Source organism: Dendropsophus ebraccatus, chromosome 3, assembly GCF_027789765.1.
Source record: "Dendropsophus ebraccatus isolate aDenEbr1 chromosome 3, aDenEbr1.pat, whole genome shotgun sequence".
In the NCBI taxonomy this organism is placed as follows: Eukaryota; Metazoa; Chordata; class Amphibia; order Anura; family Hylidae; genus Dendropsophus; species Dendropsophus ebraccatus.
In genome coordinates, this window is record NC_091456.1 from 174,783,659 (window position 1) to 174,806,385 (window position 22,727).

Genomic DNA, 22,727 nt, shown 5'->3' on the forward strand with positions numbered 1-22,727 from the left:
GGAACATTTTTATCATTTAATTTTGGAAATGGGGACCATGGGATATTTTTATAAAGTTGATTTATTCTTTATTTGAGAAGCATTGAAGGATATGGTTGCCGAAATGAAATTTCCCAAAAAAAACCCTGATGAAGGAGGCATTATACAGCTGAAATACGTCGGAAATAAAATATTTGCTGTTCACTGTAGCCTCATTACCTCATTACTATAATCAATACTAAGAGGATACTGACGGGTGAAACCACCATTTTCTCCTCTTCTTGGATATACCTACTCCTAAGGATCCGACTTGTTTCTCACTCAGGCCCATCTGTACACAGAGAATAACCACAGCACGTCTGCACAATGACATCTTTATTAATAAAATCAATGCATTCATGACTGTGTTTTGGCACAGAAGTTCAAGTGTCGGCACATTACATCCATCGATTACTAAAAAAAACAAAACAAAACGAAGTGAAATCATTGCTGCTGTTTTTTTTTTTTTATTCACAAAATACTGATACAATTCAATATGTAGAAGACTTCTACAATGTAAGAAATCTAGATTCCAGAACAAACAAGAAAATATTTACATCAGCTTCAGAGAATACAGAATATGGCCTTCATAGAATGATTGTATAGTACAAGTCGCATAGAAAACACTGTACCCGATCTGTACAGACGAATGGGCAATGCCGGCGGACATTCACAGAGAAGCCAATGGGCGGTATCATTGTGCTGTGTGGGTAAAGCACATCACCTCCTAAAATAAAAACTACACATAGTCATTATTGAATGGCCCCTAGCAATTATTTTGCTAAAGGATATGTAAAATTCTACAATAATAAAAAACATAAAGCATAGTCACCATTTTGTGTATGCAGCTCCTACGCAAATGTATAACGTAGAATGATACTGCACCCATGCTCCCTTCCATCTGTCCCTTACTTCTTGTAAACATGTTCAGTAGGAACGGAGTATGAGTGTAGGACCAGACTACACAGAGGTTGTTTGTAGTCTGTTACCATGGAGACACAGATCTGCATAGAAACTGCTAAACAAAATGGAATGATTTTCAATAATTTTTTGTGTGATCTGTTTTGGAGAAATTATATTTTTTAATAAAAATACATATTTTTTTTTAGGTGCACATACTTTTCAAAGATTTCTGGAAATGCTGGGTGACAACCAATATGGCTACCATTACAGCTAGCATGGCTAGAAACAACAGGTTATGCCCATCTAAAAAACAAAATATAAAGGAAATTCAACATTTTTTAGAACCTTTTTCACCAAAACATATCACTAAATCAAAAAGTCTAATAGAATTTTTTTAGTAACTTGGAAGATGTGAATTATTATTATTATTTTAGGTGGGAATGTGCTTTATGAATACATTTTTGCTGTGTGCTTAAAGTGAACCCTTAAAATAAAACAAATAATAATGTAGGTATAGCAGAATCCCCACTATGTGTATAGACACGGACATGGGTTAACATGAGTGACAGCCTTAATGACCCTTTCAATTCCCTTTCACCCAACATTTTTAGATTTTATTATGTTTTTTTTTTCATCAGATGTAATCAACAACTGATCCCTATCCCGTATTGATCAATGGATCAAAAGTTTCACAGAGTGATCATACCACATCACAGTCAACAAAGGCTCTAAACACAAGATGGCGGTCTATGTGGGTAGACATATTGGCAATTATGGTATAGGTTCTCATTCTATACCATACTGGTAGTCATTTGGTTTTCCATGGACAAATGTTTTTGTTTTTTTGTGGTTACAGTGTGACAGCTAATATTTTCTCCATTAAGTTGAAGAGCTCTTCTGGCTGTTAGTGATTGGAAACATGACAGGTGTGCTAATGTTTTTGGAAGGCTGCCGGTCTCATGCACTGACAGCTTTTAGGCCCCTTTTAGGGATGCAAAAATTGTGTCTGTATTACCCTAGTTTTAAAAGGGCCTTACAAGGATCATTTCCCACCATGTTAGAGTGGTAGTGCATCACAACCACCTGTAATCCAAGTACCAGTATTAGAATTATAATTAAGCACCTGTGGACCCATACTAGACCCCTTCCAACCTTGTGTCCCCACACTAGACCATCTCCCCACCTTGTGGCCCCACACTAGACCACCTCCGCACCTTGTGGCCCCACACTAGACCATCTCCCCACCTTGTGGCCCCACACTAGACCATCTCCCCACCTTGTGGCCCTACACTAGACCACCTCTCCACCTTGTGGCCCTACACTAGACCATCTTTCCACCTTGTGGCCCTACACTAGACCATCTTTCCACCTTGTGGCACTACACTAGACCATCTTCCTCCTTGTGGCCCTACACTAGACCACTTCTGCACCTTGTGGCCCTATACTAGACCCCCTCCCCACCTTTGTGGCCCTACACTAGACCATCTTCCTACCTTGTGCCCCTACACTAGATGATCCCCCCACCTTGTGGCCCTATACTAGATGATCCCCCCACCTTGTGGCCCTACACTAGACCACCTTCCCACCTTGTGGCCCCACACTAGACCCTCTTCCCACCTTGTGGCCCCATGCTAGACCGCCTCCACACCTTGTGGTTCCACACTAGACCCAATCCCCACTGTGTGGCCCTACATTAGATAATATTTCCACCTTGTGACCCCACACTAGGCTCCCTCCCTACCTTTTGGCCCCAGACTAGACCAACTCTCCACCTTGTGGCCCCATACTAGTCCAGCTCCCACCGTGCGTTACAGTAGTGCTCTGGCTATGACACAAAAGAAAAACTTGGCACTTATGACTTATTTCATTGCAAAATTCACAGTGTGTATGAGCTATAAACTCCCTGTAATGTAGGAGATACTGCCCCAACTAATATCTACTGTGACTATTCTGCACTGTGGTGGGGCCAGAGGTGTATCATGGCCACCTAGTGGGGACATAGCTATAGGGGGCTCAGAGGCAATATCTGAGCCTGGGCTTTAGTGTCTAAGTGCATGAGTACTATGGCACATTTTAGTTTGGGGTCCCATTACAGATTGTACATTGGGGTCCAGACGCTTGACATTACTGTACAATGGTCAAGAAATGGTCAGATTGGAACACCCCTTTTTTCAAATTCTGAAACCACTTGAGAACAGAGCCCCAAAAAATGTCCTGCCAAAATCAGGACTGTTGGCAAATATACAGGTGCAAATGCAACCATGGCTCCTACGATGGGGAATTCATATGGCAGAGGGGTAGTTGGGCATCCACCGGCAGCCGGTTGCATCCACGACCTTTGCACTCCCTGTAAATATTCTTGGATATGTTGGTATATCCACAGGATAGATGTCTGATAGATACAGGTCCCACCACAGGGACCCCTCTGATCTTCTGGTCTGCCTGTGGCCACTGGAGGTGGTCAGGAACCCTAAAGGAGTAGAGCTTGCCGAGCTACACTGTTACATACTTCCCCTTTAGGTTGATGGGAGTTGTGTAGAACACATTGTTCAGCTCATTTTGGGTCCTTGATATAGATGAGCGAACTTGCCACATGAACCCAAACAATCAACATTTGAATCATGTTGCCTGGAGAAGGTGGATGCAGCCCAATGACTGCCTGGGGCTGTATCCATGTTTTTCAGGGAGTCTTTAGGCAGAATCCACCTTCTCCAGGCAGCAGGCTTCAAATGTCCATCGTTTGGGTTCGTGTGAACTTGAACTTTCAGCAAGTTCCCTCATCTCTAGACCTTGGCCACCTTTGCCCACCTCAAGGTGCCTGAACAGGGTTACGGGGAAAATGCATAAGCACTGCTCCATTCACAACCCCATTCTGTGAATATAAGGAGTGTTGGCAAGTATGGATGATTCCGAATCCCAAACTGTAAGGGCCCTATTCCACCAAACGATTATCGTTCAGATTATCGTTAAATCGTTAGAATCTCAAAAATAATCGTTGATCGCTTTCTAAGACCTGGACCTATTTTTATCGTTGCTCGTTCGCAAAACATTCGAAAATCGTTCGCATTGAAGACATCATTCGGTCGTTCGCAATAGATACGAGCTTAACAGCGAATAAATAGCGAAGAAAAAACGATCGCAATTACGATCATAAGTAACGATTAGCGCTCCATGGAAATGAGTGAACATTTTCAGGTCTTTCGCAATAGCGGTCGATTGAGATCGTAAATCGTTAACGATTATGCAAACGATAATCATCCGGTGGAATAGGGCCCTAAGTATGGAATATAAAAATGGCGCAAGCACATCAGAAAATATTGCAATACTACATTCCCCTAAAATACCATGAGACGCCCCCCGCTGTCTTTTTTTTTCCCATAGAACGTTTAGCATCATTTAACAGAAAAATTACAGACAAAAAAGACAGAAAAAAAAATTCTTAAATAGCGCAACGGAAGAGACGATGGCGCTTTCATAGACGTCAAAAGACGATTCCACCGTAAATACCTGGGTCTACAGAAAATACTGAATAATGTGCATCAGTGTGTGTGGAGTTGTGCAGGTCACCACATCGCCTACATTAAAGCTCGCATACATGATGACGATGGCGGAGTACCGGGATACTGGTAATGACATACATGACAATAAATAACTAGCAGCAGAAGCAGGAATGAAAAACAGTGTTTTTTCCTATAAAATACTTTCAGGCGTCATCCTCCGATTAGTGAAAACTCATTCCTCTGTTGCTAAAAGTGAAGAAGTGAAGCTCCGCCATGGATTAACATTGACTCTAGGGTGCGGAGTATCCTTATATGAACACATGCTTTAGGTTTATTTGATGATTTCCTTCTTTATTAGTTTATTTGATTCTATTTAGAAACCACAGGCAAGCTGCTGTTGACTGATCCAGTAATGTAAGTATAATATATTATGGTAGTATTTGGCCACTGCATTTGGCCTACTTGTTTATGGTTTACAGCAAAAAAGCCACCAATCGGGCCCCCAGTTCATTCTCAGCTGGACACCATTGCATTACTTTACTGAATTATAAAAAGACTCATACAGAGACCCGCAAATCCATCAACAGCTTGCTGACCTTTTTCAGGTGGAATTGATGATAAAAAATTTAAAAAATTCTAACAATATATTAGATGCAAAATAGAGGCAATGTTGGTCAAATGAGAAGCTTCACTTTCAGCATTACGCAGTATGGATATTACAGGCGTGTCAAACTTAAGGGGCCACAAGGGCTGTATGAAAAAGTCAAAGTCCGGTAAGGTGAAAGGTTATCCCTAGAGGTTCTGTTATGATGGGACAGCTAGGTGCCCTGCGGAGGTTGTCAGTAAGAGTCCATCTCACATGGTGATCTTGTAAGATGTCCAGTAAGTGTGACACAGAGCACCAACACCTTACACAACTGGTCTCTAATGCTAAAGAGTTCTGCCAATGTGTGAGAGCAGTCTGGTTTGTATTTAAAGATGGTAAACCCCTGTACATAGCTAGCCCTGCTCTCATCTGAATCTAGACAATGCTCTGTGAGCTCTACAGCCTGGACACCAGACTGATACATTGTACATAGCTAGTCCTGCTCTCAGCTGAGAAGTGATGCAATTGTATCCAGTCTAGACAATGCTCTGTGAGCTCTACAGCCTGGGCTCCAGACTGATACATTGTACATAGCTAGTCCTGCTCTCAGCTGAGAAGTGATATGATTGTATCCAGTCTATACAATGCTCTGTGAGCTCTACAGCCTGGACTCCAGACTGATACATTGTACATAGCTAGTCCTGCTCTCAGCTGAGAAGTGATACAATTGTATCCATTCTATACAATGCTCTGTGAGCTCTACAGCCTGAACCCCAGACTGATAAATTATACATAGCTAGTCCTGCTCTCAGCTGAGAAGTGATGCAATTGTATCCAGTCTAGACAATGCTCTGTGAGCTCTACAGCCTGGACCCCAGACTGATACATTGTACATAGCTAGTCCTGCTCTCAGCTGAGAAGTGATACAATTGTATCCAGTCTAGACAATGCTCTGTGAGCTGTACAGCCTGGACCCCAGACTGATACATTGTAGCAGACTAGCATAGGGATTCGTACAGTTTCTGCCAATATTTGTAGCTCACAGAGCATTGCCTAGACTAGATAAACCTGCATCCAATCCTTATAGAGAGCAGGACTAGCTATGTACAGGGTTATTCTCTCTGAATATGCTAATTCACTAAAATCAGAAAAAGGTGAAGAATTGAATCACAAAAAGTTGGATTTGTTAGTGTGTCACGAGACCCACCTCCACTTTTGGAGCAGTTGGGGAGCGGGTGACTGGGGCTAGAGATGGGTCCCGTCTGCCCCCCACCCCCTGGAGTCTGACACGCCTGACTTTCAGGAATCTACATTCTACGTCATCATGAAGTACATTGTTTTTTCGATGTCTCTTCGGTCCTATTGGGGCACTTTGATAACAGTTGGCACTTCATGTTTCCTGGTTTGTTCTTAGGCACAATGTGACAGCGTCAGCTTGGTCAGTCCCTCTCTGTGCATTTTGTAGAGCAGTTTGAACTCGGCCGGCAGCTGGTGCGATTCCTGCCATTTGGTGGTGAATTTGGTTCCTTTTTTGTCATAGTAATGATATGGAAGATCCTTCCCCGTATTGGGGTCCCAGCCGAAGGGCCAGAATCCATACAAGTGTATCTCATCACAGATGGAGGAGGCCAGGGTATACATGAGGATGCCGGTGCTCAGCCTCTTTGGGGACAGGTGCTTGTTCTTCCAATATCTAGAAGAAAAAAACACAAAAACATCAAAAAACACAAAGGAGACTTGGCTGCCGACCACTCATCAACTGGGTGTATGGTGATACCATAGAGGGTCCATGTGCCGCCATATGCTGCCTATAGCACTATATTGTCCACCACCTTAAAGGGATACTATGACATCAGGTAAAAAAATAACTGGAAGCATATAGTGTCTTCTCACCATTTACTACCGCTCAGTACTACAATCCCCAGAATGCACTGCTGTCCCTCCCACAGAGTCCCCCGCCCAGAGTTGTTGCAGAACATTTCAGTACACAGTAGACTATTGCTCTGCAGCCAACACTTGCTGTATTCATTCCCTGTCAGCTCCTCTGCCTGTGGCTGTAAACTCACCGCATAATGATATAGCATATACAGATGTGTCCAGTATTACCTTGTCTCTAATGTAGACATGCCTGTCATGACATTGCCAGCCTTTCCCAGTAATGTAACCTTAGAGGAAAACTCCAGCAAAATTTTATATTATTATTTTTTTAAATTATCTGGTGTAAGGAAGTTATATAGACTTGTAATTTACTTCTATTTAAAATTCTCAAGTCTTCCAGTACTTATTAGCTGCTGTATGTCCTGCAGGAAGTGGTATATTCTTTCCAGTCTGACACAGGGCTCTCTGCTGCCACCTCTGTCCATGTCAGGAACTGTTCAGAGCAGGAGAGGTTGTCTATGGGGATTTGCTACTGCTCTGGACAGTTCCTGACATGGACAGAGGTGGCAGCAGAGAGAACTGTGTTGGACTGGAGAGAATACACCATTTCCTGCAGAACATACAGCAGCTGATACGTACTGAAAGACTGGAGATTTTTAAAAAGAAGTGAATTACAAATCTATATAACTTTCTGGTACTAGCTGATTTTAACGAAAAAAAAATTCCAGAGTTTTCCTTTAAGTGTAAACACTGTAGGTCTATGGGAGGAAACATATACGGATGCTTTGGTAAAAGCTGACAAAATGACTGTAATCAAGAAAAGTACAAAACCCTTTTAACTTCTCAAAGACACATTCACTTTTGGACTTTCATAGGATGAACCCCCACTACACCGGAGGGTACACAGATCCAGACACTCTTTTATTGTATTAGCCCCTGAAGGAACATCTCTTGCTCGGGATGACATACTGTGATTGTATACCATATGATTGTCTATTCATTTACATAGGTGCCTTGTAATACTTCAGGTCCTCTACAACAAACTGTATAAAGAGGTAAACTATAATCCCCAACTCACACTAAAGGGGCGATCCAGGATTAGATGAACACCCAAAACAGCACTCTTCTTGCCTGCAGGTTGTGTGTAGTACAACAACTCCAACTTCAATGGAATTGAGCTGCAGTACCTCAGCCAGGCTGAGGACACCAGTGGCGCTGTCTTTTTTTTTTTTTTTTTTAAATCCTGGATATACCCTTTACATTACAAAATGCATAAATTTTGTGGTTTCTTGGCCACCTCTACCAGCTGGGGTCAGGGCTCAGAGGGCCAGTGGACCTTTCTTCTTCAGTTTTGAGTGGTGTTTAAATCTAAACCCATGTCTGGTCTGGTAGGCCACCATAATCTGGCAAAGTATGAAACAATTGTCACCACCATGCACAACAAAAATACTATACAATGCAGACCGCACAGTGTAAATACCACCATATACAATACCTACATACAATGACCAGATATCAGCTCTGCAGTCCCACAATCCTCGGCCACTATGATGAATCACCATTTTCAGAAGGGTGCACTATGTGACGGCACTAGTGATGAGCGAGTACTAAAATGCTCGGGTGCTCGTTACTCAAGACAAATATTTCCCGATACTCAGGTGCTCGTTTCGAGTAACAAACCCCATTGAAGTCAATGGGAAACTCGAGCATTTTTGCAGGGGACCAACAGGGAACAGGGAAGGTTGCCCGAAAACCTCAGAAGATGATGGAAACACCACAGAAATGGACAGGAAACAGCAGGGGTAGCATGTATGGACGCCTCTGAGGCTGCCTAATGGCAACATTACGCCAAATTCTGGGCAACAGCCTGGTGGTGGCCCTCAATACAATTTTGCTGACCCAGACCAAGATGGGCAAGGCACATGTTAGGAAAGCACACAACTAGGTGCAACTGGGAGGACTTTTGGTGTAGTCTATGGAGTCTGTGAGTACCAGGTATCAGGTGCTGTTTGTTTTAGAGCACCCAGGATAGGTGTAGCTGCACTACAGGTCCCAGCAAGCCAAGATACTACGGCCAAAATGAGAACTGGGGGGACTTTTGGTGTAGTCTATGGAGTCTGTGTGTACCAGGTATCAGGTGCTGTTTGTTTTGGAGCACCCGTTACACTGCACACTGCACATCCAGGATAGGTGTAGCTACACTACAGGTCCCAGCAAGCCAAGATGCTATGGCCAAAATGAGAACTGGGGGGACTTTTGGTGTAGTCTATGGAGTCTGTGTGTACCAGGTGCTGTATGTTTTAGAGCACCCGTTACACTGCACACTGCACATCCAGGATAGGTGTAGCTGTACTACAGGTCCCAGCAAGCCAAGGTACAGCAGCAAAAATGAGTACTGAGAGGACTTTAGGCAATTTCTTTGGGGTCTTTGTGGACAGACAGCAGCTCTCTCCCTAAGCTCATCCAGCCTGTGTCTGAAGCGTGATCTGTGAGCTGCTATTGACATGTAGGGTTCCCACGTGATGCTACAAGCTCCCAAAGACTCTCCTGCACTGGCGGAACTACCGCCGTAGCAGCCGTAGCGGCTGCTACGGGGCCCCGCCGCATCAGGGGGCCCGTGACGCGGGCCCCTGGAGCTGACATATCCTGCAGCACCCGGCGGCTGAGCATGCCTCCCGGGTGCTGTAGCCGGGGGCCGGTCCCGTGCTCCTCCCGACCCGGAGACTCCTTCCCCCACCCATCGGGAAAAGGAGTCACTGGGCCAGGAGGAGCACGGGACCGGTCCACAGCGCTCCTGTCACCCACCATCTGATGCGCGGCTGCCGTCTGATGCCGCGTCCTAGCCCCGGCAGCGTGCGTATCATAGAATTCTGTGTGGGCTTGTGCTGCGGCCGCGACTTCCGGTACAGAGACGTGTGCCGGAAGTCGCGGCCACAGGCCCACACAGAACTCTATGATACGCGCGCTGCCGGGGCTAGGACGCGGCATCAGACGGCAGCCACGCATCAGACGGGGTGACAGGAAAAAGGCTCGACGGGGGAGCGTGTTGTTAGGTGAGTTTTCTTTCTTTTTTTTAAACTTGCTTTCCTCGTTGGGGGGTCGGGTGGGGAGAAGGGGGCATCTATAAGGAAGGGGGGGGGAGAAGGGGGCATCTATAGGGGGGCATCTATAAGGAAGGGGGGGGGAAGGGGGCATCTATAGGGGGGCATCTATAAGGAAGGGGGGGGAGAAGGGGGCATCTATAGGGGGGAGAAGTGGGCATCTATAGGGGGGGAGAAGGGGGCATCTATAAGGAAGGGGGGGGAGAAGGAGGCATCTATAAGGAAGGGGGGGGGGAGAAGGGGGCATCTATAAGGAAGGGGGGGGAGAAGGGGGGGAGAAGAGAAGGGGGCATCTATAAGGAAGGGGGGGGAGAAGGGGGCATCTATAAGGAAGGGGGGGAGAAGAGAAGGGGGCATCTATAAGGAAGGGAGGGAAGAGAAGGGGGCATCTATAAGAAAGGGGGGGGAGAGAGGGGGCATCTATAAGGAAGGGGGGGAGAAGGGGGCATCTATAAGGAAGGGGGGAAGAGAAGGGGCATCTATAAGGAAGGGGGGGAAGAGAAGGGGGCATCTATAAGGAAGGGGGGAGAAGAGAAGGGGGCATCTATAAGGAAAGGGGGGGAAGAGAAGGGGGCATCTATAAGGAAGGGGGGGAGAGAAGGGGGCATCTATAAGGAAGGGGGGAGAAGGGGGCATCTATAAGGAAGGGGGGAGAAGGGGGCATCTATAAGGAAGGGGGCATCTATAAGGAAGGGGGGGAAGAGAATGGGGCATCTATAAGGAAGGGGGGGAAGAGAAGGGGGCATCTATAACGAAGGGGGGAAGAGAAGGGGCATCTATAAGGAAGGGGGGGAAGAGAAGGGGGCATCTATAAGGAAGGGGGGGAGAAGAGAAGGGGGCATCTATAAGGAAGGGGGGAGAAGAGAAGGGGGCATCTATAAGGAAGGGGGAAGAGAGGGGGGCATCTATAAGGAAGGGGGGGAGAGAAGGGGGCATCTATAAGGAAGGGGGGGAAGAGAAGGGGGCATCTATAAGGAAGGGGGGGGAGAAGGGGGCATCTATAAGGAAGGGGGGGAGGGGGACATCTATAAGGAATGGGGGGAGAAGAGAAGGGGGCATCTATAAGGAAGGGGGGGAGGGGGACATCTATAAGGAAGGGGGGGAGAGGGGGGCATCTATAAGGGAGGGGGGAGAGAGGGACTATCTATAAGGAAGGGGGGGCATCTATAAGGGGGGGGGGAGAGAGGGCCATCTATAAGGGGGGACACCATAGGGGGAGAGGGGGATATAAACGTACAACATTGGGGGAAAGGGGGCCATCTATAAGGGGACAATATAAGGGAAGAGGGGGCCATCTATAGGGGGGGCAACATAGGGGACCATCTATAAGGGGACAACATGGGGGGGCATCTATAAGGGGGACAGCGGCGGGGGCAACATAAGGAAGCTATCTATAAGGAGGGGTGACAGAGAGGAGGGCCATATACTAAAATTGGATCACATAGAGTCAGCCTACCCGCTAAATGTGGGTGTAAAGGGGCCAATACAGATGTGCAGTTAGTATAGAGATGAGGATGGTGCCAGAGTGAGGAGACTAATATGTCTGTCTGGCAGATTCTGTGGATTCGTGGCCCAGAGAAGTTCTCATAACGGCCCAGGGCAGATGGAAAAGAAAATGAAAAGGGAAGAACTCCGATCAGAGAAGACGTCTCCTGTAAGTCACCTGATGTAACTGTACTGTAATTTATATGGTGTACAGAACCTGTGTAGAGCTGAGTGTGTTGATGGCATAGTGGTCGATCGAAAGGGGGTGGGGCGGGGGGGGGGGGCCCCAATCAAAAGTTTGCTATGGGGCCCAGCCATTTCTAGTTACGCCCCTGCTCTCCTGCATGATGATTGGCTGAGAAAAAGCCACCAAACATGCAGGAAAAGGAAGAAGCCATTGTCTTGAGTATCGCGAGATGCTCGTCCAAGTAACGAGTACCATCGAGTACCCAAACTTTTACTGGAACGAGTACCAAGCTCGGACGAGCATGCTCGCTAATCTCTAGATGGCACATTAGAGAGTCTCTGTGCAAGGACCCAAACACTCGCCGTTTGACTCCAGAAAAACAACCTATGGCTGTATCCATGATTTTCAGGACTCCCAACTTCTCCAGAGTGAAAGGTGAGTGCTTGGGTTTGGATGAAGGTTGCCGAACCCAAGCTTTTGGGAAGTTTGCTCATCACTAGTCACAGGATCTATGGTTTCCAACTAAACTGGTGACAGTGGGGTGACGCTTATACTCACCCTATTTACAGCTCTTTATAAAGCGCCTCATCAATAACTGCAATAGGTGTCACCCTGACACATGATCTGTTATAGAATAGGGTGCGATATTATTTAAAGGGGTTATCCAGCCCTACAAAAACATGGATACTTTCTTCTAGAGACAGCATCTTCTCTCCAGGTCAGGTGTTGTTTGCAATTAAAGGGGTACTCCGGCCCGGGGTATTTTTAAGCTATGGCTGGGGAGGAGGTGGTTTTAGATGGTGGCGGTCACTTACATCCCCGGTTCCAGTACCGGGTCCCGGATCGCGCCACCCCGTACACCTGTCCCGCGGCCGCTTCCTTGTGTGAGCTGCGGCATGAGATGTGACGTCTCGAGGCAGCTCAGCTATTCAGAGGCCCAGGCGGATTCTGCTATGGCCGCTTTATGGCTGAGCTGCCTTGAGACGTCATGTCTCATGCCGCAACTCACACCAGGAATTGGCCGCGGGATGGGTGTACGGGGCAGCCCGATCCGGGACCCGGAGCTGGAACTGGGGAGGTAAGTGACTGCCGCCGTCTATAAACACCCCTTTCCTGGCCATAGCGGAAAAATAACCCCAGGCCAGAGGACCCCTTTAAGCTCCATTCACTTCAATGGAACGGAGTTACAAAGCCCCTGAAGAGCGGTGCTGTCTCTGGAAGAAAGTGGCCATGTCTTAGTAGTGATGGACAACCCCTTTAATTAAGGAAACAGCAGGTCCCCTTATATGTTCTTGATGATACATAATACAAATCCAGCACTGTTACATCTATATACCTCATCCAAGACCTCATGTAAGGCTAATCCAAATGGTATTATGCTCCCCCTATCCCCCCCCCCCCTTACAGCCGGGGTCATAGGGCATTTCATAACCAGCATCTACTATGGTTGGCCAATCTCAGTTATGGATCCTTCCAACTGTGGCAACGGAGACTCAATAAAGGTGGAGCAATGAAATTAGGACTGGCTGCGAGAGAGGACTATAAAAACGTAATGGATGGATGCTCGTAATAAAAACTGGCAAATCCGATTTGGTTGGGTTACAGATCTTGATGAAATGCCAAATCATATTTAAAGGCTGGAGTCCGAATCTGACAATGGGGAAAACAGAGAACGGGGAAATAATGGGAGATTATTAATGTGTCACATAGAGGTTCGTCAGTCGGCGGTGGACTCGGAGGCATGGGGTGGGGGGTACAGGTGTCAGCCCTACTGCGGCATACATCTCCTACAAGCAGTAACAACCTGGAGCTATATAGGAAACATAAGGGGAACTGACGTTTTATGAGTAAAATGATGGCTTAATAGGATTTTTCATGAAGTCAATGTAACAAAGCTAAGATGAGGTTTTACATAGGACTTAGCCCTGGACATTGTTAGATAGGATATATTTTTAAGAAATTCTGCTTTACTCAGAACCATTATAGCTACAAAGAGCGTCTCTCACTCTGGAGGACTAAACACATCCAGGCATAATATGAACAGACTGTGTAATACTCAATATCTCCTCTAGTAGTGCTGTGGGTGAACTGAACACTTTAGAATGGATTCCCCCATAAACTAAAGTAATAGAACACTGTTTGATTATCTGCAATTAAAAGGGGCTGTCCAGAAAGGACAACCCCTTTAAATAACATTTTCCGCTCCACTTCGATCCTCTATTATTATAGATATGATTACAGATAAGATTGATTGGTTAAAAAAAATGACTATATTTTTTTGCATGCACCTAGATAAATTCTCATACATATCATATCAGAGATATATTCTTCTCTTTGTGGAAATAAACAGTTGTGAGTTAACATTCACAGGAGGTAAGTGACAACACTATGGGGGAGATTTATCAAACATGGTGTAAAGTGAAACTGGCTCAGTTGCCCCTAGCAACCAATCAGATTCCACCTTTCATTCCTCATAGACTCTTTGGAAAATGAAAGGCGGAATCTGATTGGTTGCTAGGGGCAACTGAGCCAGTTTCACCTTACACCATGTTTGATAAATCTCCCCCTATATGCATTGCTGCTCACACTTACTACATTAGCTGTTAACTGAGAGGAGAGGCATACAGTGTAGACGATCAGCAACCTCTGCCTTTGATGGGAGTCCCCGCTCCTGTTTGAATCTAAATCTCATGTCAAATATAATCTGATGGCCAATTTGAGAGAAAGTGCATAGTGTCAAAGAGGCGTTCCTGGGCCGCTAAAGTGCTAAGTGCTGTAATGCCTCCTTGCTCCCCCTCCCATCCCTACTTGATTGACAATCAACTCAAAGCGAAGCCTCAGGCATTGACTTGGGAACGCCTCTTTGACATTTGGCACCAGAGAATAAAAGCATTTTTACTACATTCTGGAAGCACAGACTGATATATGAAAGGTACCATGTGTCTCCTTGACCTAACATTTATCTAATAGAGTAGCAGTTTGGAACTTTAATAGCAGCTGACAGATTCCCTTTAGGGTTCTCCTTCATCAATACTAGCTAACAGTCTCAATTTTGCTGGTGGTGTGCTACTCTGCTATCCATCAATCCACTGCTACTCTGTTTCCAAGCCCAGTACATTTCTAAATTGGGTGAGAGGCAATGCATATAGTGTTCACATTGGTAGGACCAGGTGCTTGAATGTACAGTACAGTAAGGTGAGGTGAGCAGCGATGCATACAGGGGCATATCTGCATTGCTGCTGTAAGGGCTCAGCATTGCACCTGCTGTAAGGTGGATAAGCAGTGATGCATACAGTGGCATACATGCATTGCTGCTGTAAGAGCCCAGCATTGCACCTGTTGTAAGGTGGATGAGCAGTGATGCATACAGTGGCATACATGCATTGCTGCTGTAAGAGCCCAGCATTGCACCTGCTGTAAGGTGGATAAGCAGTGATGCATTCAGTGGCATACATGCATTGCTGCTGTAAGGGCTCAGCATTGCACCTGTTGTAAGGTGGATGAGCAGTGATGCATACAGTGGCATATCTGCATTGCTGCTGTAAGGGCTCAGCATTGCACTTGCTGTAAGGTGGATAAGCAGTGATGCATACAGTGGCATACATGCATTGCAGCTGTAAGGGCTCAGCATTGCACCTGCTGTAAGGGGGGTAAGCAGTGATTCCTACAGTAATGTATGCTTTGCTATCCAAGTCACATTTGCCGGGTCAGGAGTGTCCTGCATGTATTGCTGCTCGAAGATATCTGCATGGCATGCACATTTTTATAGCTCCCTACTCTTGAAGCCACCGACTATAATGACTGGGCATTGATGGAATCACTGATCCCTACCAATAAGAGCTAGAATTTCGACAGTCTCCTACCTGTTGACATGCTGCATGATATTCCCAGGCCAAGCTAACTGGACTTTGAGCTGTTCCCGATGTTCAACAAAAAAGTCGACCAATGTTCTGGTGACCGTTGCCGAAGTATGAAAGAAAAATGCCGGGATCCACAGTATGGCCCCATCCAACTTTTTCAAATGTAAGAAGAAATTGTTGCGATCTTGGATAGTCAGGAGGTTGTTGTAATATTTCTCCAGGATGCTGGGGTTGAACGTGGTCAGATTCGTTTTCCTCCCCACGTCTTTCTGAAAAGCTTCGGTCGGAGCAAAGTTACAACGAAAGACAAAGTCGGCGCTGTCTATTTCGGCCCCGCACTGACTCTCCGTCAGGATGCCGCTGTTCCCTATCACGGCACATATGTTATAGTGTTTATTGATGATGGGCGAGATGTCCGGAAGAAGCGATCGGAAGTTATTGCTTATAGAGAATACGTATTTGTGACTGGAGTAGTCGTAATGCATTAGCTGACCAGTTCGTACACTGTTCTTGGTCAGGGAAAAATTTCGGATGACATCCACATTCTGAAGGATCTCTCTCCTTAAGTAAAAAAAAAAAAAAAGTTAGAAAAATTTACTATGACTGTCTCAAGACCTCAACATTCAAACTTCAACATTCAGACCCCAATCTCAAATATTCATACTCCATTATTCTGAGCCCAGACCAGAACCGACTTCACAGGATTTAAAGGGGAACTCCAGTGATTGTTTTTTTTTCTTTTAAATCATCTGGTGTTAGAAAGTTACATAGATTTGTAATTTACTTTTATTAAAAAATGTCAAGTCTTCCACTACTTATCAGCTGCTGTATGTCCTGCAGGAAGTGGTGTATTCTTTTCTTTTTGAAACAGTGCTCTCTGCTGCCACCTCTGTCCATGTCAGGAACTGTCCAGAGCAGTAGTAAATCCCCTTACAAAACCTCTCCTGCTCTGGCAGTTCCTGTCACAGCCAGACTGGACAGACTGTGCCAGACTGGAAAGAATGCACATACAGCAGCTGATAAGTACTGGAAGATTTTAGATTAAAAAAAAAAAGTACCCCTTTAAAGTTTAAACTTCACATCCCACAATTCAGGCCTCGAATTTTAGACACCATAATTCAGATGACTGTGGTTCAGATTAATTGTTTTCTCTAGGTAATAAATAGGTAATCCGTGAGTCACTCACCTCTGACGGGCAAACGCTGTCCGGTTGAACACCCACTTGGCCGGTTTCTCCTGTAGTTCTTGTGTGAGGGAATTTGTTATCGGAACAAAGGAAGGATCCAAAAACTTCATTGCAAATTGGGACCTGGCAGAATATAAGAGATTACCATGACTACTATATGTATGAGGGACTAGGCCCCACCGTCATATCTGTATAGCGTCTCCAGGTCTAGGTGTCCTCCTGTGCAGCAGAGGGTCACTGAGGCCTCCTCACATACAGGTCCCTCTGTGCCCCCTGCTCTAACACCCCTGGTAGGGATACAGCTAGGAGGCTCATGGTATCAGAACCCGCCTCTCCATAGATATTACAGACCATTCCCAGCACTATATTCACATTTCACATATTTACTACAAAATGTGCAGGAAGTATGGGGCTCATGCTGAGGGGTCTCTGGCTCATGCTGAGGGGTCTCTGGCTCATACTGAGGGGTCTCAGGCCCATGCTGAGGGGTCTCTGGCCCATGCCGAGGGGTTTCTGACTCATACTGAGGGGTCTCAGGCCCATGCTGAGGGGTCTCTGGCCCATGCTGAGGGGTCTCTGGCCCATGCTGAGGGGTCTCTGGCCCATGCTGAGGGGTCTCTGGCTCATTCTGAGGGGTCTCTGGCTCAAACTGAGGGGTTTCTGGCTCATACTTAGGGGTCTCTGCCTCATGCTGAGGGGTCTCTGGCTCATGCTGAGGGGTCTCTGGCCCATGCTGAGAGTCTCTGGCTCATGCTGAGGGGTCTCTGGCCCCTGCTGAGGGGTCTCTGGCTCATGCTGAGGGGTCTCTTGCTCGTGCTGAGGGGTCTCTGGCCCATGCTGAGGGATCTCTTGCTCGTGCTGAGGGGTCTCTGGCTCATGCTGAGGGGTCTCTGGCTTATGTCTCTGGATCATACTTAGGGGTCTCTGGCTTATACTTAGGGGTCTCTGGCTCATCCTGAGGGGTCTCTGGCCCATGCTGAGGGGTCTCTCGCTCGTGCTGAGAGGTCTCTCGCTCGTGCTGAGGGGTCTCCTCACACACAGGTACCTCTGTTCCCCCTGCTCTAACACCCCTGGTAGGGATACAGCTAGGAGGCTCATGGTATCAGAACCCGCCTCTCCATAGATATTACAGACCATTCCCAGCACCATATTCACATCTCACATATTTACTACAAAATGTGCAGGAAGTATGGGGCTCATGCTGAGGGGTCTCTGGCTCATGCTGAGGGGTCTCTGGCCCATGCTGAGAGTCTCTGGCTCATGCTGAGGGGTCTCTGGCCCCTGCTGAGGGGTCTCTGGCTCATGCTGAGGGGTCTCTTGCTCGTGCTGAGGGGTCTCTGGCCCATGCTGAGGGATCTCTTGCTCGTGCTGAGGGGTCTCTGGCTCATGCTGAGGGGTCTCTGGCTTATGTCTCTGGATCATACTTAGGGGTCTCTGGCTTATACTTAGGGGTCTCTGGCTCATCCTGAGGGGTCTCTGGCCCATGCTGAGGGGTCTCTCGCTCGTGCTGAGAGGTCTCTCGCTCGTGCTGAGGGGTCTCCTCACGCACAGGTACCTCTGTTCCCCCTGCTCTAACACCCCTGGTAGGGATACAGCTAGGAGGCTCATGGTATCAGAACCCGCCTCTCCATAGATATTACAGACCATTCCCAGCACCATATTCACATCTCACATATTTACTGCAAAATGTGCAGGAAGTATGGGGCTCATGCTGAGGGGTCTCTGGCTCATGCTGAGGGGTCTCTGGCCCATGCTGAGAGTCTCTGGCTCATGCTGAGGGGTCTCTGGCCCCTGCTGAGGGGTCTCTGGCTCATGCTGAGGGGTCTCTTGCTCGTGCTGAGGGGTCTCTGGCCCATGCTGAGGGATCTCTTGCTCGTGCTGAGGGGTCTCTGGCTCATGCTGAGGGGTCTCTGGCTTATGTCTCTGGATCATACTTAGGGGTCTCTGGCTTATACTTAGGGGTCTCTGGCTCATCCTGAGGGGTCTCTGGCCCATGCTGAGGGGTCTCTCGCTCGTGCTGAGAGGTCTCTCGCTCGTGCTGAGGGGTCTCCTCACACACAGGTACCTCTGTTCCCCCTGCTCTAACACCCCTGGTAGGGATACAGCTAGGAGGCTCATGGTATCAGAACCCGCCTCTCCATAGATATTACAGACCATTCCCAGCACCATATTCACATCTCACATATTTACTACAAAATGTGCAGGAAGTATGGGGCTCATGCTGAGGGGTCTCTGGCTCATGCTGAGGGGTCTTTTGTTCGTGCTGAGGGGTTTCTGGCCCATAATATTTTGCAAATAAATATACACTTAGCAAACTCCTGATCTGCTGCTCTTTTCCTTCTCCATTGTTGACAGCTCACTGTCTAGGTTACCGACCACCACTCTGCTAGAAAAGCAGTGGTCAGGTTGGTGTATAGAGATAAAGTATAAATACTCCATAATATTTGTATAAATATGTATACAATAAATATATGTATACCAGCCAGACCACTGACTTGCTTCTGGCCCCATTCACTGTGTAGTGCCGAACAGCTGAACAGCCTATTTTAGCCGGAAAACCCCTTTAATTTTCAATACAAGCTTTCTACTCTACCAAAACACACTGTAACAACTCTTAGCAGCAACATTTTAAAAGGGGTTTCCAGGATTAGAAGAAACACAACGCCACCTCTGTCCTTAGGTTGTGTGTGGTGTTACAACTCAGCTCCATTCACTTCAATGCAACTTATCTGCAAACCCCCACACCCAACCTGAGGACAGGAGGGGCGCTGTCTCTGGAAGAAGGTGGACATTTTTTTTCTAAACCTGGACAACCCTTTAAACACAATAGGGGAAGATTTATCAAACATGGTGTAAAGTGAAACTGGCTCAGTTGCCCCTAGCAACCAATCAGATTCCACTTTTCATTCCTCACAGACTCTTTGGAAAATGAAAGGTGGAATCTGATTGGTTGCTAGGGGCGACTGAGCCAGTTTCACTTGTTTGAAAAATCTCTCCAAATGTGAACATTCACTAAACAATATGCACCAGTATTGTATGACGACCATAGCATACATCAAACTTAATGTATCTTTTCTTGCTATCTTAACCCTTTCACGACCTGGAGTCATTGATGCATCAGTGCCCAGGTCGTTTTTGGACATTAGCTTATGGGATCATAATAATCCCAAAAGCTGATGTCCCTATGTCTGCCCCCTCTCCTCTGTCCCCTGCCGCTGTTACTATTTTGTGACAGCGGCGGGGGAGAGAGGGGAGGGGGCAGAGCTCACGGCCGCACGCCCGGCGCATGTCCTGCCTTACCTCTCTTGTTCCCTCCCCTCGCCAGCCTCCGTAGCCAGGAAACCGGAAACCTGAGGCTTCCGGTTTCCATGGCTACCATCTGGGCTCTGCGATCACTTCGCAGAGCCCCGATGGACACCGGACAGAGAATTCTTCCTCTGTAGAGGGAGAATTCTTTGTCAGGAGACCTATAGATGCTACGGTCGTGCTGACAGCAGTATCTATAGGGTTAACTCTCTGCACCGTGGATGACACAGGCGCAGCTCCTGCGCCTGTGTCATCCTGGATCATAAAATAATGTCGCTGCAGCATCAGGCATAAGCTGCAGCGACGTTAATTTACTGTGGAACGGCGGGAGGGGGTTAATATTTGTAAGCTGTCTAGAAAATGAGGCAATGGCATGCTGGGGGATGTAGTTTTGCATCAGGTTGGGGATCACTGCTCTAGAACAGCATTCCGCTGCTGGGAAACTACAAGTCCCAGCAGGTCCTGACCAGTTTCTAAATAATGAAAGTTTCCAATGGCCGCTAATTCCCTATAACAGGGGTAGGGAACCTTGGCTCTCCAGCTGTAGCAAAACTACAACTCTCATCATGCATGCTAAATCTTTGGCTGTCCAGGCATGATGGAGGGCCAAGATTCCCTACCCTATAAGCTGTAATATCCTCACACATTGTGCGGCTGGATAATAATCTGATGATAATTTCCCAGCGCTGGCGGTGAGATTGGCGGCCATAGAATACAGCTCATCCCCAGCTGTTCCGGCACAATGACTTGTGCGCTCTCCAGTTGTTTCGCTTAATCTGCTCAAACCAGAGGATTTATGTGATCCATGTGACTGGAATTGCGCTGGTGCTGCTGGTAAGCGCTCCCATTTAATCTAAACAGGAACAGCAGCTGCCAAAGGCCAGATTACAAGCGTTTTTACAGTGTGTTCTCCTAAAGGACTACAATAAAGAACGGGGGAGGGGCGGATGCTGCGGACCTGAGATACAAAGACTCTGCGCCTCTCTCCAAGGCGACTTACAAAGGTTTCCATCCTAATGCAGGTGAATAACACACGGCCCGAGCCAAGGACCTGAGACATTGTATCCAGTGTCGGAATGTATGACCGTACAGCGTTCCTTTATATGAGATGCTCTGATGACCTCTGTGACCAGAGATAGAGGCTCAGATACATAGAACGCTATGTGCCAAATACAGGGCTTTGACTGTCTAGGCATGATGGGAATTGTAGTTTTGCAAGGGCCTCAGGTTTGACGTCACTACTACTACAGTTATGCCGCTTTGTTTTCTCCCCCTTAAAGGGGTACTCCAGTGATTTTATTTTATTTTATTTTTTTTCTTCAAATCAACTGGTGTCAGAAAGTTTTAAAGATTTGTAATTTACTTCTATTAAAAAATAAATAAATTAAGTGTTATAGAGCTTATCAGCTGCTGTATGCCCCGCAGGAAGTGGTGTATTCTTTCCAGTCTGACACAGTGCTCTGTGCTGCCACCTCTGTCCATGTCAGGAACTGCCCAGAGCAGTAGTAAACCCTCATAGGAAACCTCCCCTGCTCTCCAAACTGGAGAGAATAAACCCCGTACTGCAGGACATACTGCAGCTGGTAAGTACTGGAAGACTTGAGAGTTTATTTCAATAGAAGTAGATGACAAATCTGTGGCGCTTTCTGACACCAGTTGATGTGAAAGTTTTTTTTTTTATGCTGGAGTACCCCTTTATATAAGCTGGTTACACTTCCCAAACCAGTCCTGGCCATACCCTCATAGCTATATAGTAATGGTTATAGTTCCCCTCTCCCAGCCCTGGTAATGTGCTAGTCCAGTAGTCACAACCATAGTATCAGGCTGATGCTATACTGCCAGTCTCACAACCATAGTATCAGGCTGATGCCATACTGCCAGTCTCACAACCATAGTATCAGGCTGATGCTATACTGCCAGTCTCACAACCATAGTATCAGGCTGATGCCATACTGCCAGTCTCAGAACCATAGTATCAGGATGATGCCATACTGCCAGTCTCACAACCATAGTATCAGGCTGATGCCATACTGCCAGTCTCACAACCACAGTATCAGGCTGATGCCATACTGCCAGTCTCACAACCACAGTATCAGGATGATGCCATACTGCCAGTCTCACAACCATAGTATTAGGATGATGCCATATTGCCAGTCTCACAACCATAGTATCAGGCTGATGCCATACTGCCAGTCTCACAACCACAGTATCAGGCTGATGCCATACTGCCAGTCTCACAACCATAGTATCAGGCTGATGCCATACTGCCAGTCTCACAACCATAGTATCAGGCTGATGCCATACTGCCAGTCTCACAACCATAGTATCAGGCTGATGCCATACTGCCAGTCTCACAACCACAGTATCAGGCTGATGCCATATTGCCAGTCTCACAACCATAGTATCAGGTTGATGCCATACTGCCAGTCTCATGACCATAGTATCAGGATGATGCCATACTGCCAGTCTCATGACCATAGTATCAGGCTGATGCTATACTGCCAGTCTCACAACCATAGTATCAGGATGATGCCATACTTCCAGTCTCACAACCATAGTATCAGGCTGATGCCATACTGCTAATCTCACAACCATAGTATCAGGCTGATGCCATACGGCCAGTCTCACAACCATAGTATCAGGCTGATGCCATACTGCCAGTCTCACAACCATAGCCCCAGTCAATTTCTTTTTTCCACATAGCTGGTGTGCCAGTC

The 22,727-nt window shown here is 46.8% G+C and overlaps 1 protein-coding gene across 3 annotated transcripts in view; it reads right to left on the reverse strand.

Moving 5' to 3' along the window:
• Positions 1 to 370: 370 nt before the first annotated feature.
• ST8SIA3 (ST8 alpha-N-acetyl-neuraminide alpha-2,8-sialyltransferase 3) overlaps positions 371 to 22,727 on the reverse strand; it is a 41,542-nt gene continuing 19,185 nt past the window's right edge. For 2 of the 3 annotated variants that reach the window (XM_069964804.1, XM_069964803.1), the window contains exons 2-4: positions 16,705 to 16,827; positions 15,522 to 16,079; positions 4,028 to 6,700 (exon numbers count right to left, since the gene is read on the reverse strand). In XM_069964804.1, the coding sequence (XP_069820905.1) occupies positions 6,418 to 6,700; positions 15,522 to 16,079; positions 16,705 to 16,814 (951 nt within the window). In that variant the 5' untranslated portion in view covers positions 16,815 to 16,827 and the 3' untranslated portion in view covers positions 4,028 to 6,417. Of the gene's footprint in view, positions 433 to 4,027; positions 6,701 to 15,521; positions 16,080 to 16,704; positions 16,828 to 22,727 lie in introns of those variants that run through there. The other variant, XR_011362388.1, reaches the window with a different exon arrangement.